General features: G+C 34.8%; 1 protein-coding gene across 30 annotated transcripts in view; it reads right to left on the bottom strand.

The window, feature by feature from the left end:
• Window positions 1-16724, bottom strand: part of ADGRL3 (adhesion G protein-coupled receptor L3) — an 864507-nt gene that overhangs the window by 156453 nt on the left and 691330 nt on the right. For 25 of the 30 annotated variants that reach the window (XM_021939122.2, XM_021939135.2, XM_021939127.2 and 22 more), the window contains 2 exons: window positions 9588-9773; window positions 6528-6566 (listed from right to left, as the gene is read on the bottom strand). In XM_021939122.2, coding sequence (XP_021794814.2) covers window positions 6528-6566; window positions 9588-9773 — 225 coding nt within the window. The remainder of the gene's footprint in view (window positions 1-6527; window positions 6567-9587; window positions 9774-16724) is intronic. The other 5 variants (XM_031664067.1, XM_031664066.1, XM_031664058.1 and 2 more) reach the window with 1 other exon arrangement.

Below are 16724 nucleotides of genomic sequence, written 5' to 3'. Positions count from 1 at the left end.
ACCCTGTGATCCTCTTCTTTTTCACTCTGTTCCAGTCGCACTAGCCTCCTTCATTACCAACAAGGATATTTCCGCTTCAGGAACTTTCTGTTCTCTCTGCTAAAATGCTCCCTCCTGCATATCAGCATAGTTGACTCCTTTATCTCCTTTCGAGTTTTGCTCAAATATCACCTCGGTAATTCATTTCATGCTTTCTTGCTTTATTTTACTCTATAGCATTTATCATCATCTGGCATACCATATATTTTACATATTCAGTGTATTGTTCATATTCTTTCACTAGGATTTTCACCTTAGAAGAGAGTGCAGGGATTTTTGCCTATTATGTGTACTGCTGTACTCGCAGAGCTGGTAAGATTATACGGGGCACATGTGCTTAACTAGTAATTCTTAAATATTTTTGTTGTTCACTATGTGATGGTTTTCCATTACTAGGATATAGTATTATATCATACTATATATATAAAATATATTACAGTAATAAGCTCTCTATGTCCTATATACCTATATAGTATACATATAGTATACTTTAGTATACTATAATAATACTCTTTAAGCATGAAAAAAATCATATAGACTATCTGCCTTTCAAAAACAAAAGAAGAAGAAGAAAAACCAGGTGTGTGATTTTTGTTTTTAAATTCACACCTGCCTAATGTTTTGTTTTTTGTTTTTTTTTGTTTTTTGTTTTTTTCTGATCAGTTCTCAACCGAGCTATGCAAGTGACCACAACAGATTCTACACAATGACTCAAAGGAATCACATCAATACCTAGATGAACTTATATTTTCCATTAAGCATGGTCAACTGCAGACTCTCTAGCAAGTACACACTGCCTCTGAGATTTGGTGGGCAAAAGAAACTATTGATAAAAATGAAAATATTTTTAATAATGAGGAAAATGTCCTGTCTTAAAAGTAGTAAAAAATAAACACCAGTAATTCTTAATAGTTTCTGCTAAAGAGGAGAACAATGCTAACAACTATTACTATTTTAAAAATGACAATTTGAGGTTGAAAGATAAGGAAAAAATGCAAACCTAAGTTCTGCTCACGTTTAGAAAACATAAAGGCAGTTGTTATTAAGCTCTTGGAGGTCATACTCTACTCCCATATTCTCACGAAAACCATGGACCTCTCTCTGAAACCACATGATTTGTACTGGTTCATAAATTATATTTTTAAACTTTCCTCTGCCCCCAATCTCATGACTACAGTCAAGAACTTCCTCAATTCACAAATACTAGCATAGCAATAGTAAGAAAGACAGAAAATAACAAGTGTTAGTGAGGTTGTGGGGCAACTGGAATCCTCTTTTTTTTTTTTTTTTTTTTTTGGTGAGACGGAGATTTACTCTTGTGGCCCAGGCTGGAGTGCAATGGCATGATCTCGGCTCACCGCATCCTCTGCTTCCCAGGTTCAAGCGATTCTCCTGCCTCAGCTTCCCAAGTAGCTGGGATTACAGGCATGTGTCACCAAGCCCAGCTAATTTTGTATTTTCAGTAGAGACGGAGTTTCACCATATTGCCTAGGCTGATCTCCAACTCCTGACCTCAAGTGATCCGCCCGCCTCGGCCTCCCAAAGTGCTGGGATTACAGGCGTGAGCCAGTGCGCCCAGCCTGGAATCCTCATATATTGCTGGTGGAAAATGGTACTGTCTCTGGAAAACAGTTGGACAGTTCCCCTTTAACATAGTTACTGTATCTTTCTGCTGGTTTTTTATTCTCTTAAGATGAAACTTTTTCATCAGAGTTTCCTCTGAAAATAAAAGGACCTCAAAGCAAATTATATTTGGATATGACCTTAAGATGGCAGCACAAAATTACCACATAGCCATTTTACCTCTGTCTCAAAAAAGAGATTAAAAAAAAAATGTTTTACTGCATTCCATGCTTGGAATACAGTGCAAAAAATCAATAAACATAAACCTAATGATATATCTTGCCCCCATCACCAAAAGATGAGATCAGTCCTGCTAATAACAGTATCTCAGAGATTAGGAGCACAAGCGTCTGAATTAGAAAGACTTAGCTTTGAATTTAGGGCACCCTCAATTATTATTGTGCGATCTTGTGAAAGTCATGTAACCCTCCCTGGGCCCCCAATTTTTCATTTGTAAGTTAAAAATCACAATAATTATATCATATGGTGGTTGTGAATATTAAATAAGAATGTATTCTAATTGCTCTGTACAATAATGGCACATAATTAATGCCTAATAAATAAATTTATTTTTATTTATTTTTATTTTTTTGGAGATGGAGTCTCACTCTGTCGCCCAAGCTGGAGTGCAGTGGCACGATCTCAGCTCACTGCAGCCTCCACCTCCCGGGTTCAAGCAATTCTCCTACCTCAGCCTCCCGAGTAGCTGAGATTACAGGCATGTACCACCATGCCCAGCTAATTTTTGTATTTTTAGTAAAGACAAGGTTTCACCACGTTGGCCAGGCTGGTCTCAAACTCCTGGTCTCAAGTGATCTGCCCGCCTTGGCCTTCCAAAGTGTTAGGATTCCAGGAAATTAATTTATTTTTAATAACAAATCATTGTTATTCTTAATCATGGTGTTGAAGCAGCACAGGACACATGTCAGGAGAGAAGCAATAGTACCATCAGTGCTATTTGTGTGACCCTGGGCTAGTACACTATCTCATCTTCATCTATAAGGCCCCTTCTGTTAATATTAAATCACGGTAACTGTTTAATATGCATGTGTAACACAAGTCTTACTTGTTTTTTCAAATATAAAACTGAAAACTCTCTGTCTTTTCTTGTTTTTTTAAGAGACATGGGTCTCACTAAGTTCCCCAGGCTACATTCGAACTCCTAGGCTCAAAAAATCCTTCTGCCTTAGCTTCTTGAGTACCCGGGGCTCTGTAGGGCCATGTCATTGTGTCTAAGAAATGGAAGTAATATGTTTTACTATGACACATATCAATTTATATCTTGTGATATTCAACAAGAATTTTAGTGTAATCTAAGATTATAATTACAATTAAAATATGTATATTAAACTCAATTTTTTTTTTTTTTTTTTTTTTTTTTTTGGTTAAAACTCTTGGGATGCAAACATAATGGCTTTTAAGGAGATTCACATATTATTTAAAATATCACGCCAGCCACTTTTAATTGTACAACTACAGGTCAGTTATCATAGTTGACAAGTGATAGTTAAAATTTCACTGTGCTTTCATTTGTGTGTGAGATAAACAAAAGGTTAAAAGTAAGAAGATACAAAAGATAACTCTGGATAATTCATAAAATAGACACTGAACTTCTAAGTAATTGAAAGCTAAATGAAGTTAGACAGCCAAAATCAACCCTAAAAGATTCATTGCTTATGCCTATGAAAAGGCCATATATTTTTAAAAAATTTATGATGACTTAGAAATAATCTTATTTCAAATTTAATGCATAAAGCACTTCAAACATATTTCACACCTATTTCACAGATAGCTCTGAATGTACTCTGAACATAGAAATAATAAGAAACATAAAACAAGTCTTTAAAATGTAAATAGACTAAAGTTTAAAGGATTATTCACTCTAGAATTTCATGGAATAATGATTTACATTAAGAGGAACAGAGGTGGTGTAATGTATTAGAGAGCAGAGCATTTCTGATACACCAATATTCTGTTTGTGTTTGGTGTTATAATGTTTACTCAGTAGCTGAAACATTTATTCATAGTCAGTTATAACCCAGGAAATCAACCATTGAATAAACTGCTATTAATTTCGCACCAGAGATTCATGTTTGAATGACCATGCATTTCATAGGTTTAAATACCAAAAGACTAATTATCCCAAAGGCCCCATTAAAGGATAGCATAGATTGCAATCAAAAACAATCCTAACACTGCTCAGCTCAAAAATGATCTTCAGCTTTTGATGATAAAGGATATTTTTATTTCTCTACCTATTGCACTAAGAGTATAGGTCATACATAGATATATATTTATATATACATATATATATGTGTATATGTATATAAACACACTTATATAGACCTCGCAAGCAATTTTCCCCAAAACCTTAGAAAAATAAACCTGAACAGTTTCTTATACACAAAGATTCATTATTTTATAAAATAAAACACAAATTAAAAGTTTATCTTCCTAATCTCTCTTCAATGTTGAAATTTTCTTTTTCCTTTTAAATAGTATTTTCACAAAATGTCCTTATTAGCCTTATTCTAATAGCTTCACTTCACATTCAGAATGAAAAGCGCAAGAATAAAATAATATTTTTTTTCAATCTGGTTTTTAAGTTTCTAATTGCTCATTCTGCAAAACAATGCTGAGATTAAAGTAATAAGAATTGATGAGACTCAGAACATGTGACTCCAAAATATGGCACGTTGGCATTTGAGAAAACAGCAAAAGCAGGAAGGTAATTCTCATCTTCACCCTGCCTTTTTCTCCTGATGCAAATCAAACAACTGAGCAAGAATTTTCTAACTTTCCCCTGAATCAAGTCATAATATTCTCCTTAAAGAATGTCCAATTCTCAATTCTATACTACCCAGAAGGATAGTGGAATGTGAATATTCAGATCATTGGAAAGGCATAAATGAACAAATTAATTTTTAGCGTTTACATCAACCTAGTTCACATCTCCCTATACCTGGAAGGAAGGATCCCAAGACACAGAGATGCCCAGAACAATCTGAACAAATGCCTTGCTAAGTTCCCCCCAATGTACTACCATTAGATAATTCCCCCTTTGTCCAGTTGCACTTTCCCACGACTGTCTCCTCTTTATCAAACCTACACATAAAAAAATACAAGTTTTTCTGTTTCTTGGGGTCATTACCAAATGCTGCTATCTCACATAAAACTTACACAAAATAAATTTTTGTTTTTCTCTTGTTAACCTGTCTTTTGTTATAGGGGCCTGAGTCATGAACCTAGCTATAGATCAGGAAAGAAATACTTCCTTCCCTACAGAAACCACACATAATCATAATAGACACCTTTGGCCAACTACAAATTTAGCTGACTTACAGGGAACATTTGTAATGTGTTCTTGTGTTGCTCAGGAGACTTGGAAGACACCAAATCCAATCAAAGTGATCAGTATACATTTCCAGAACGAGAGTATATCTAAAGAAAGTTGAGTCTACTCAACTGCATTTTCATTCCTCTGAAGTGTTAGAGTACTAACATTTATTAATCAATGTTTTCTCCTAGATAGTAAAATCCTAGACAAGGACTGTATTATATTTGCTTTGTTCACTTATAATTGTTGAGGATATGAAGATAGTCATGTATAGAATTTACAAATGGCATAGCTGCAAGAAAAAGAATTTGCCAGCCAGAATTAAGCAAATGATTATAGCTGGCACACAGAGGTATTTCCATTCATTAAAAAATCTACTCTATTGTGCTTTTCACAATCTAAGTTTGTCCCAAGCCTATCCAGTTCCTTTTGCTATGATTTTATGCTCATTAAGTCACTTTCTCATTATAAATCCAATTCTCAATTCTATACTACCCAGAAGGATAGCAGATGTGAATATTCAGATCACTGGAAAGGCATAAATAAACAAATCAATTTTTACTATTTATATCAACCTAACTTAAGAATTTTGGTTTAAAGAAGTAAACACCCTGATATTATGTTCACCTTCAAATTAACTGATAAAGTTTTGTTTTTAAATTGCCATTTATAAAGAGATACCCTCAAGAACCAAATTAATCTCATACCCATTAATTTGGTTCTTGAGGGTATCTCTTTATAAATGCAGATGGACTTTCTTTTTTAAAATGCTGTGAAATGTATACATGTAGAATAAAGTTTACAGCCAAACATTTTCATTGTTCCTCCTGCCTTCTTTGTTTCTTTCCTTAATTTCTTATAAAACAAAACAAAACAAAAACTAGAGAGCTTGCTTCTGAGGTTGTTCTCTGTCATACAAAATCCATAAAGATAGGTATGGTTTATTGCTTATAAATTACAACATGCTTACAAATTAGAGCGTGTCAGCCAGAAACACAGCACATTTACATTGTGATTACAGTTTTCGCAATAAGTAAGAGAGTAAGATAGTCACAATCATGCCTTGAGCCAATAAACAGCTTTACTGAGGAACAGAAGCATGATATTCCAAGCATCCTGGATTACTTGTTGTTTTGTAAGACTGATTTAGTTTCATTTCTGAACAACTTGCTACTCAAATATGGGCTGACCCAATGAAAAAATGAAATGTTTTCATACCACCTCTATGAAAAATAAATAGGGATTTTATAGATAGGGATTTTATAGATTATACCCAACTCACCTCTTAGTGATGATGAAAAAGTTCACACCTCAAGTTGCACCTCCTTCTTAGTCTGTGTTCCTCTTGTTTGACAGAGCATTGGCCCTGCCAACGCTTTTATGTTTTTCTGTTCCCACCCTTCTGCCCCTCCATGAAATTCCTTTATTTCAGTAAGGTACATTATCGTTTTTCTATCAGGTGTCCATGCATGCCATCACAACACAGACATTCAACAACTTAACACATTTATAAAAACGCAGAAAGTACCTGGACATAGGCTCTGCAAGAGCGCTCTCTTTTCTGAAGCTGAATCCATTAAGACAGCAGATTAAACACAGAATAGAAAAAACAAGTTAGTGACAGAAGAAAACAAGAAAAATAAAAGAACACATCTACACAAAACACCTTATTTTGTCATTCACTGCTTTTCAGAAGAAGATGAAAGCTAAGCAGCAGCAAAATGTAAGCAAGCAATGGCTTGAAAAATAGTAGCCAACATCCTTTCAGAACAACCTAAGTGAAAACTGTATGGTATGAAGTTGTTAATGATAGCAAGAAATCTTTGAATACATTTAGTAGAAATTAGTAAAAATCAATATACTTCATTCATCTGCAATGATTCATTTCACATTAGGTTAGTTATGAATTTATGGGTGACAAAGACATGAAGTTAAGGAAATTACGTCAAAAGTTTGGAACCCATTTTTCAAAGATTATTTGTGGTTTACAGATAATATAAATGGTTAATGTGCACCACAAATCATATGTTCTTCATATATACAAAAACTTCTGTTTATCAAGAAAAAAGAAATGCCCATTCATTATGACTCTTTGATTCTAATGGGCACATACTAGAGATAACTAGCTACTGATTAAAAGAATGTGATTATTCTCCTGATTAATCGCTGCTTTTATTTCTTGAAGAATTTCTTTTGACAGTTTTGGCCAAAAATCAAATGATAGAAACTTTGGTGGGATAAGAAGTATATTTCTGTTTGTTTGTTTGCATAGAGAGTGATGTCTTTCTGGGCAAAAGGTTAGCAACAACTCATGTTATGTCCCAAACATTATTTCCTGGTGATAAAATGAATAATTAATAGCAGTTTATCCACCATGTTTAAATAAATGAGCTAAAATTTTATAAATTCATTTGTGGGTTTTCCTCTTCTTTCCTATATATATATTTTTTTCCTTAGTAGTCTTGATTGTCGAAGGAGAAAATTACCCAGTTTTAAGAAGCAGTTACCCAGATGCCTTTTGTGTGGCTTATACTCTCCCAACTCTAATTCATGCATTCTTCAATGAGCATAGAGCAGTTACTCCTCTAAAGAATTAAGTGAGGAATGAGTGCAAGTAAATTGCCAGGGCTGTCATTTGGATCACTGACTTGCATCGTAGTTTGCAGGACTCTAACCCTCCAGAATTTCAATACAGAGCACAGTTAATTTGTACTGAGTTGACTTTTCAAATCTGGTGGGTTATAACTGCTGCAGGGAAAGTGGGAACCACAGGAAATGAGAGCAAGCCAGCAAGCATGTAAATAAACTTTGCCCTCCCTTCTCCTTACCCCATCATGCAAATTAACATATGACAAACCACATTATATAAACAATTGAAAAGAGCCAAATGGGTAACAAAAGAAAGCATTAAAAAGCTTCACAAATGGAAATTTGCCCATTATTTAGTTATTTAATATTCAGAGTAGCCAAGCTGATTAGCTGTAGCCAGTTAGAATGTGACATTAATTGCCAGCTTTACCTGATATTGTCAGACATCAACACCATTTTTAAATAAAGATACAAAGTACTGCTATAACAAGTCATGTTATGGATATGTAACATTAATAGAAATGACTACATCCAGTACATTATGATAACAATAGCTGGCAGCAATATTCATTAATAGCATCCAGCCAGTCTGGGCAACAACACATTAAAATCACAGCATGCCCAGATTATATAGGTAGCTGTGGATTATATTCCATCAAGCAATTAGTTGTGATTCTATCAAGGGCATAAGTGACAAAAATAACTCCTTTATGCTCAGAATGAAAAAAATAATAATTTGTATCGAATAATAAAACTGTACCTGTTTTCTGCAGATGAAATTGCAAAACAAACAAACAAAAAACAAACAAACAAACGAACAAAACTGTTTGCCAGATAAAATACCTGGCTTTTCTGTGTTGAATAATCATTATTTAGAAAATTTATTTCCCTTTGATGAGTGAAATTCTTAACCTAGTAAGACATAGAAGAACTAAACATATTAAAAGACTACTTTGCAGTCATTTTCATTCTAAACGAGAATGTTCTTTTAGTGAATTCCATAGAGGAATATTAGTCTGGCAATGTCAAATTCTTCTTTTTTAAAGTAGTAAGGCTATCACGATATTCAAGGCCCTAAAATTCAGTTTCAATCATTGAACATCTCTACTACACAAATGGCAGCCAGTCAGGGAACACATGTCATTTGAAGGTAGCTATGCTAATATGTTTTACCATGGGGTTAATTCACCATGTGATATTTTGTTACATAATTATATTATTTATAAATATATGAAATATATTTTAAATGTTTATGTAAATAAATGCCTATTTCATTTATGTAAATATAAATGAAAATTCATAAAATGTATTTTCCCTGAAGTTAAAAACATAAATAATTTTTTTTAATTACAATTCAAATTTGCTGGAAAATATTTAAGCTTTTAACATTTTAATGTTAGTGATACAAAATCTGAGTGATTTCAAAGTCAAAAGGAAGTAGAAATTAAACTTAATTACTTGCCTTATGAATTTTTTAAAAGTTTTATTAATTAGGGTAAATTATCTCAGTTTTTAAATAATCTATAATGGATGTTAGAGATCCATCCATCCTTCCAGAAGAAGATCTGTAATATCTTCTTGTTATTATGTTCTAAAGTCTTACTTATTGATTAGACATTTATTTCATTGTCAATTATCTTAACATAAAAGTTTGAAAGAAAAAAGAAACTGCATTTATGTACATTAACCCTCTCTGAATTTAGCATACCAGAATAACTGCCATGGAAAACAGAATTGTAAATTCAAAATATATATACAGAGATTATCATTTATCATTTCTTTAGATTAAGAACCACGTAGTTCTATTATTATAACGAAATAACAAAGGAATTGAAAATAGCTGTTGATTCTCTTTATAATGATTATATTCTATAGAAGGGGGAAAATTAAGCAGTGAGGTCTTTCTGATTTTACGAAAACTTTAAAGACATATATATATACACACACACATATATACACACACACACCACACACACACACACATAATTGGGGTCCTTACCTTGTTCAAACTCCGGGCAGCGCTATCTTTTCCACCTGGGGTCAAGTTCCGAAGTTGTACATCTAGGAGGCCTACCAGCTGATCCATGGCCCGGACAGAGTAGCTGATGTCCCCAGCATTCAAGTGATTTCTTGTCTGTTCAGCCAGCTCTCTAGCAATGTTGGCAGCTGTCTCACCAGATTTCAACTATAATTTTTAAATGGAATACAAAGGAAAGAGATCTCACATAAATACTTTTATTGGTTTCTTTCAATGATCATGTTTGCATGTAATTGTAATGATTGATTAAAGAAATAGTTGTTAAACTCCATCTTCATCTGGAATACACCCCCCAATTTTTTCCTGCGAATTCATCTTTTTCTTCAAAACTTGACTTTAAACTCATGTCTTCAGAAAGCTCCTCCTGAGGAAACTTACTTTGAAAAATCATGTTTACCTTAATTATCTATTTGGGTAGTTAAGTCTAAGGTTTGCCCTATGGTTTTTCTCTGTGAGTTTCTGAAGTTGACTTAGTTGCTTGTGTGTTGTGGATCCCCAACCACACTGTAAGTTCTCAGAGGCACGTACACATTTTCCTTTGTGTCTAGTTTAGCACTTAGTTCACAGTGAATACTCATCAGCTGCTAAGCTCTGTGAAAATTCTACCAGAAATAAAATCTGGACTTTTCAAAGTGATTTTCGTCTTCTTACTAACTGAATAAGGAATTTCTCTCCCGGTATGTTATTGCTTAGTTTCTAGTATTTTTTTTCTCTGAAAGTACATGCTGATTTTTCAAGTACATTCTACAAGAATATGTCAAATTGTCAACACTCCAAAAATATTAAAATAGATAAAGACCTAATACGTCATCATCATTAGAACAAATTTGTTAGCCATGGGTAATTCAAACATAGGAATATATATCAATTGGTAAGAAAGTCATGAGAAACAAGAATGAGTAAGTAAGTGTAATTTCCCAAGTTATACTCTTCTTTGTTTTGAAATTAAAAAAGTAAAACAGGACTATAACACATTTACACTAAATAAATAAAAAGTGTACAAAGTAAAAATAATGAACACCTCTATTTCACCTTTCTATATTCTCACTTTCCAGAGACTATTTATTTATTTATTTATTTATTTATTTATTTATTCATTTATTTATTTATTTATTTTTGAGACAGAGTTTCTCCTTTGTCACCCAGGCTGGAGTGCAATGGCGCAATCTCTCGGCTCACTGCAACCTCTGCCTCCTGGGTTCAAGCGATTCTCCTGCCCCAGCCTTCCGAGTAGCTGGGATTACAGATGCCTGCCACCACGCTCAGCTAATTTTTGTATGGGGGTTTCATTCACCATGTTGGCCAGGCTGGTTTTGAACTCCTGACCTTAGGCAATCTACCCGTCTCGGGCTCCCAAAGTGCTGGGATTACAGGTATGAGCCACCGCGCCCAGCTTTTTTTTTTTTTTTTTTTCTTTGGTAAGGCAGGTCTCACTGTCACCCAGGCTGAAGAAGTCCAGGGGCACAATCATAGCTCATCACAGTTCACTGTAACCTTGAACTCCTGGGCTCAAGGCATCCTCCCAGCTCATCCTCCAACGTAGCTGGGACTACGGGTGTGCACCCACTATGCATGGCTAATTTTTTTTTTTTTTTTTTTTTTTTTTGTAGAGATGGGGCTCCTGGTCTTATGCTATCCTTCTACTTTGGCCTCCTAAAGCGCTGAGATTATAGTTGCAAGTCTCTAGGAGTTTCTTAATAATTTGATATTATCTTTTCAAACTTTAATCTGTCCTACTGTCAGAGGCCTTCCAACCAGAGTAACTGCATTTTGAGTGAGGGCTAAGAAAATGAGGCCGGGACTTGCTGACTTGCATTCTCAAAAACTTAGGCATTCCTAACTAGATATTTATGGTTAAGGGAACAAACTAGTAATGTTTGCTAAACAGACCCAGCCTTGGGAGATATCCCGATATCCAGAGAACAAAGGCATTCCTAATTTTGCTTTAAAGACAGTAATACCAATTTTTGCAAAATATAGTAATTAAGAAAAGTAGCCGGGTGCGGTGGCTCCCAGCCCTTTGGGAGGCTGAGGCGGGCGGATCACGAAGTCAGGAGATCGAGACCAGCCTGGCCGACATGGGGAAACCCCGTCTCTACTAAAAATACAATAAATTAGCCGGGTGTGGTGGCAGACGCCCTTAGTCCCAGCTACTCGGGAGGCTGAGGCAGGAGAATGGCATGAATACGGGAGGCGAAGCTTGCAGTGAGTCGAGATCGTGCCACTGCACTCCAGCCTGGGTGACAGAGCGAGACTGCGTATCCAAAAAAAAAAAAAGACAGAAAAGAAAATTAACGCTTTATCACAAACCTTTGGAGCATAGCACATCTCCCCAGTATCTCTTTTTATCTCATATATATAAATACACACACACACACACACATACACACACACATATACAAGCACTGGGCTGGGCACGGTGGCTCATGCCTGTTATTCCAGCACTTTGGGAGGCTGAGGCGGGTGTATCACGAGGTCGAGTTTGAGGCCAGCTTGGCCAACATGGTGACACCCCGTCTCTAGTAAAAATACAAAAATTAGCCGCGTGTGGTGGTGCGTGCCTGTAATCCCAGCTACTTGGGAGACTGAGGCAGGAGAATTGCTTGAACCCAGGAGGCGGAGGTTGCCCTGAGCTCAGATTGCACCACTGCACTCCAGCCTGGGTGACAGAGCCAGACTCTTATCTCAAAAACAAACAAACAAACTAACTAACTAACTAACTAGAAAAAATATACATATACAAGCATTTTACCTAGGGTGGATGCTTTCCTCCTCTTACTTTTGGGAACGTCCTACACTGCCTATGGAATAGCTATCCTTTCACCACTGTACTTTCTTAATCAACTTGCTTTTGCTTTGCACTGCGGACTCGCCCTAAATTCTTTCTTGGGCAAGATCCAAAAGCCCCTTCTTTGGGTCTGGATCCGAAGCCTTTTCCTGTAACACCATTACTATTTAAATATATAATAGTGTCATTATGTACAAAATTATTTTCTTCCCCTTTTTAAAGGTAGTCCAACACAGAAAATGGGAACACAAAGAGAAAGCCATACTCTCTGTAAGTTGTTTCACTAATGGCTATTCAGAAAGCTAAAAGGGGGACAAGTAAAACTCTTATTTAAATAGGTAGGTTATCGGTTATAATGGTCTACTTGGGATGCTTAGCGTTTGTATCAGGATTGAATGTTAAAGAAACAATAAATTAATTAAACTGATTAGAACACCTAAATTATTTACAGTCATATTCTCATGTATATAGAAAAGCCTAACTCAAAAAGTAAAAACAAAACAAAACAAAAAACATTTAATATCATTAAGTGGTGGCAAGGGTTTGTTTCAACAAATATCACCTTCATAAACTACTATTGGTAGTGTATATTTGTATTGCTCCTATGACAGTAAATTACCATTGTCTATTAAACTTTGACATGTGAAGACTGTGTAACTCAAAGTATCAACCATAAGAAATAATCCCACAGATATACAAAGAGAAATGTTCAAGGATGTTGATTCCAGCTTGTTTATGATAAACAATAAAATGGATTATGACTATATAAAACTCTGCAGGAAGATTCATACCTTGGAATTTTCTTTCAATTAATTTTTTAAATTAAGCCAGTCAAATTTGGCAGTGAGGGGGTTGTATAGCAAGTATATTGACACTAATGTTAATAAATTCTGATAATCCACTACCATCTGATCCATGAAATATTCCATACCATGAAATATTATCCAACAGTTTAAAATTATGAATGAGATCAATAATGTGAAGATTAATCTTCAGGCTATATTGTTGAGTTAAATGCAGATATGAAAGTTATTTACATATACATGCTAATAAATATTTGCATGCTATTGAGAAATATAAACACACTACGTAAGTAATTGTAAATATGCTACTTGTGAAAAAGAAATAATATATACAATATTTGTGTTTATTTATATATGTGCATTTCTATATATTTAAATATATAGAACAAAGCCTAAAAAGGGAGAATCAAAAGAAAAATCCTTACCTATAGTGTTAAAATTTTACATGAAAAATATTTTAAACAATTATTATATAATCAATACTTTCTAGAATTTTTTTTTTTTTTTTGAGACAGAGTCTTCCTCTGTCTCTGAGGCTGGAGAGCAGTGGCATGATCTCAGCTCACTGCAACCTCTGCCTCCCCAGTTTAAGCGATTCTCATGCCTTGGTCTCCTGAGTAGCTGGGATTACAGGTACATGCCACCATGCCCAGCTAATTTTTGTATTTTCAGTAGAGATTAGGTTTCGCCATGTTGGCCAGGCTGGTCTCGAACTCCTGATCTCAAGCTATCTCCCCGCCTTGACCTCCCAAAGTGCCGAGATCACAGGCGTGAGCCACTGCACCTGGTCCAACTTTCAAGAAATTCTTAAAATAGAAAATATCAGGACTGAGTATAAGAAATTTGTAAAATATGGTCAGGGTCTTTTTGCCTAAAATACCTGTAAGACTAAAAGGAATACATTATAGGGTTCAAGGATATATATGTAACAAATTCAATGTAGATCAAAGTAGCACTCGTGGCCCACTGGTGGGTCATGAATGTACTTTTAAGTGTTCATAAAGTGATATAAATGTGATTAAGGTCCATACATTTAAATTTCTGTACATAAATTAGGGCTACTTACTGATAATATAGTAAATCAAGTAACACATTCTAAAATTCAGTGTTCATTAATTAATTTAGTGAGATGCCAGTATAGTGTAAGTATTCAAATTCAATATTCCATCAAGAAGTCTGGACACCTGATACAACTGATACTTTGGAAAACTCCCCCACTGGGCATAGAGATATCTAAGATAGCTGGAATTCCTATAATTTTCCAAAGGGACATTATTTTAATTACTGTGCCATTCATAGTGTCTTGCAGGTTATAATTTTTCACCTATTATGCTCTTATAATAATGAATATGTTTGTAGAATTACTATTGTTTTATTTTGTTAATCATGGGTTCTTATGTAATTATTTTGTTGTTATTAAGTTTCTTTCTCTGTCTTTGTTACCACACAATATCATTTCTATAAGAAAAAAAGTCAGTTTGATGGACCTCTGAGTATATTAAAACTACGGTTTTAAATATACTACGGTGACAAAAGTTTGAGATCTACTAAATTAGGTAGATTGTTCATTCAGCCTATATATTCATTTGTTCATCAATACATCTTCAAAACTAAGGATACAAGTATTGACTTTAATTACATCTATCGGTGATCATTATGAATAGCAAAATTAGTCATCAAATAGAGAAAAAAATGAAATAATGGTACTGGTATTTTCCTATTGTAATTCCATTTCTTTTTTTTTTTTTTTCTGTGTGGTTATACAAGTATAGTTTTCAATATGAATTATTACACTATTGGAGTGGGAAATGAAAAGGTGGAAAAGAAGGCCTATGTAATTCCCTTATATAAAAATTTATCAATATAAAAGGGCAGAAAAAAATTAAACATTTTCTTTATGTGCAGTAATGAAAAAGTTGAAAATGTAGATGACCAACAAGTCAAAATGTAATTGTTCTCAATACAAAAGATAATAATGAAGGCCAGGTGGATGGCTCACACCTGTAATCCTAACACTTTGGGAGCCTGAGGTGGGCGGATCACTTGAGCTCAGTAGTTCAAGATCAGCCTGGGCAACACATTGAAATCCCATCTCTACAAAAAACAGCCAGGCAAATTCATCTGTCCATATATGTGTCAACAACAGTGTAGTTTTATAAATCAATAAGTAAAATAAGATCACTAATGAATTCTCTTATAAATAGTAACTGTATTTTAGCATTCAAGAAGTGGGGTTTTTGTTGTTGTTGTTGTTTGTGAACAATAAACTTAATCCTTCAAAAGAGCCCTGGAATTCAATGTTTAACAACAAAAATGTTGGAAGGAAAAAAAACTGAAGTGCAAATAGGTTATAAAAATATTTGTAGGCTGGGCATGGTGGCTCACACCTGTAATCCCAGTACTTTGGGAGACCAATGCAGGAAGATCACTTGAGCTCAGGAGCTGGAGACCAGCCTGGGCAACCTAGGGAAGCCCCATGTCTACAAAATTAAAAAAAAAAAAAAATTCTCAGGGCCCACAGTGGTCCCTGCTACTTGAGAGATTGAGGTGGGAGAATTGTTCCATCCTGGGAGGTTAAGGTTATAGGGAGTCATGGCCATGCCACAGCACTCCAGCCTGGGTGACAGAGTACAGAGTAAGACCTTGTCTTTAATGAATAAATAAATAAATACGTTTATAGTAAAAATATGAAAAGTACCTTTTTAGGGTAAAATAAAAACTGCTATAACAAATTATTTTCTGACCCTCTATTCTTTTTTTTTTTTTTTTTTTTTTCTCTATTTCCCAAGCTGGAGTGCAGCAGCACAATCACAGCTAACTGCAGCCTTGAACTCCTGGCCTCAAGCAGTCCTCCTGCTTCAGCTTCCCAAGTAGGTGGGACTACAGGCCCTCTCTTCATCTTAAAGTGAATAAATCATAGCAAAAATGTTTCATTCTTTCAATGTTTCTTTGCACACTTGTTATTTCCTGAGGAAATAAAGATGAATCTTACACAACTCTTGCACTCATGGGGTTGGAGTGAGGTGTGTAAAAGATCCTATGAGTTCACAACAATTCAGTTGTTGTGACAGGAATGTGTATGAGGTATTATGGGAATAGAGAACAACCACAAAGCTGAGGGATGGCAAGAAGAAGTAACTACCAAGTGAAATCTTAAAAGATAAAAGCCGAGGGATACAAGGTACAATGGAATACTAATCGGTGCTATTGAGGGGAAAGAATAAGCCAACAATATGATACATAAAAAGTAAGATCTAAAATAAACATGGCTTGAGTAGACATAGTACTAGGTACGATAAGAAGAAAAAAAAAATTTTTATACTTTCAGAATCCAGTATTGCTACCTGCATATCCGTATGTTTTTGTCTAGCTATCTCCATCCGCTTATCCATCCATCTATTATTTCAATGATTGTTCATTCAGCCTATATATTTATTTGTTCTTTGATAAACATTTGAATCTCTATAGCCCTGTGCTAAGGTCAGTGTTGAATAAAATGCTTTCTAA

The sequence above is a fragment of the Papio anubis genome, chromosome 3, assembly GCF_008728515.1.
Source record: "Papio anubis isolate 15944 chromosome 3, Panubis1.0, whole genome shotgun sequence".
Lineage (NCBI taxonomy): Eukaryota > Metazoa > Chordata > Mammalia > Primates > Cercopithecidae > Papio > Papio anubis.
Note: the sequence above shows the minus strand (reverse complement) of the source record. Positions and strands in the feature narration are given on the sequence as shown.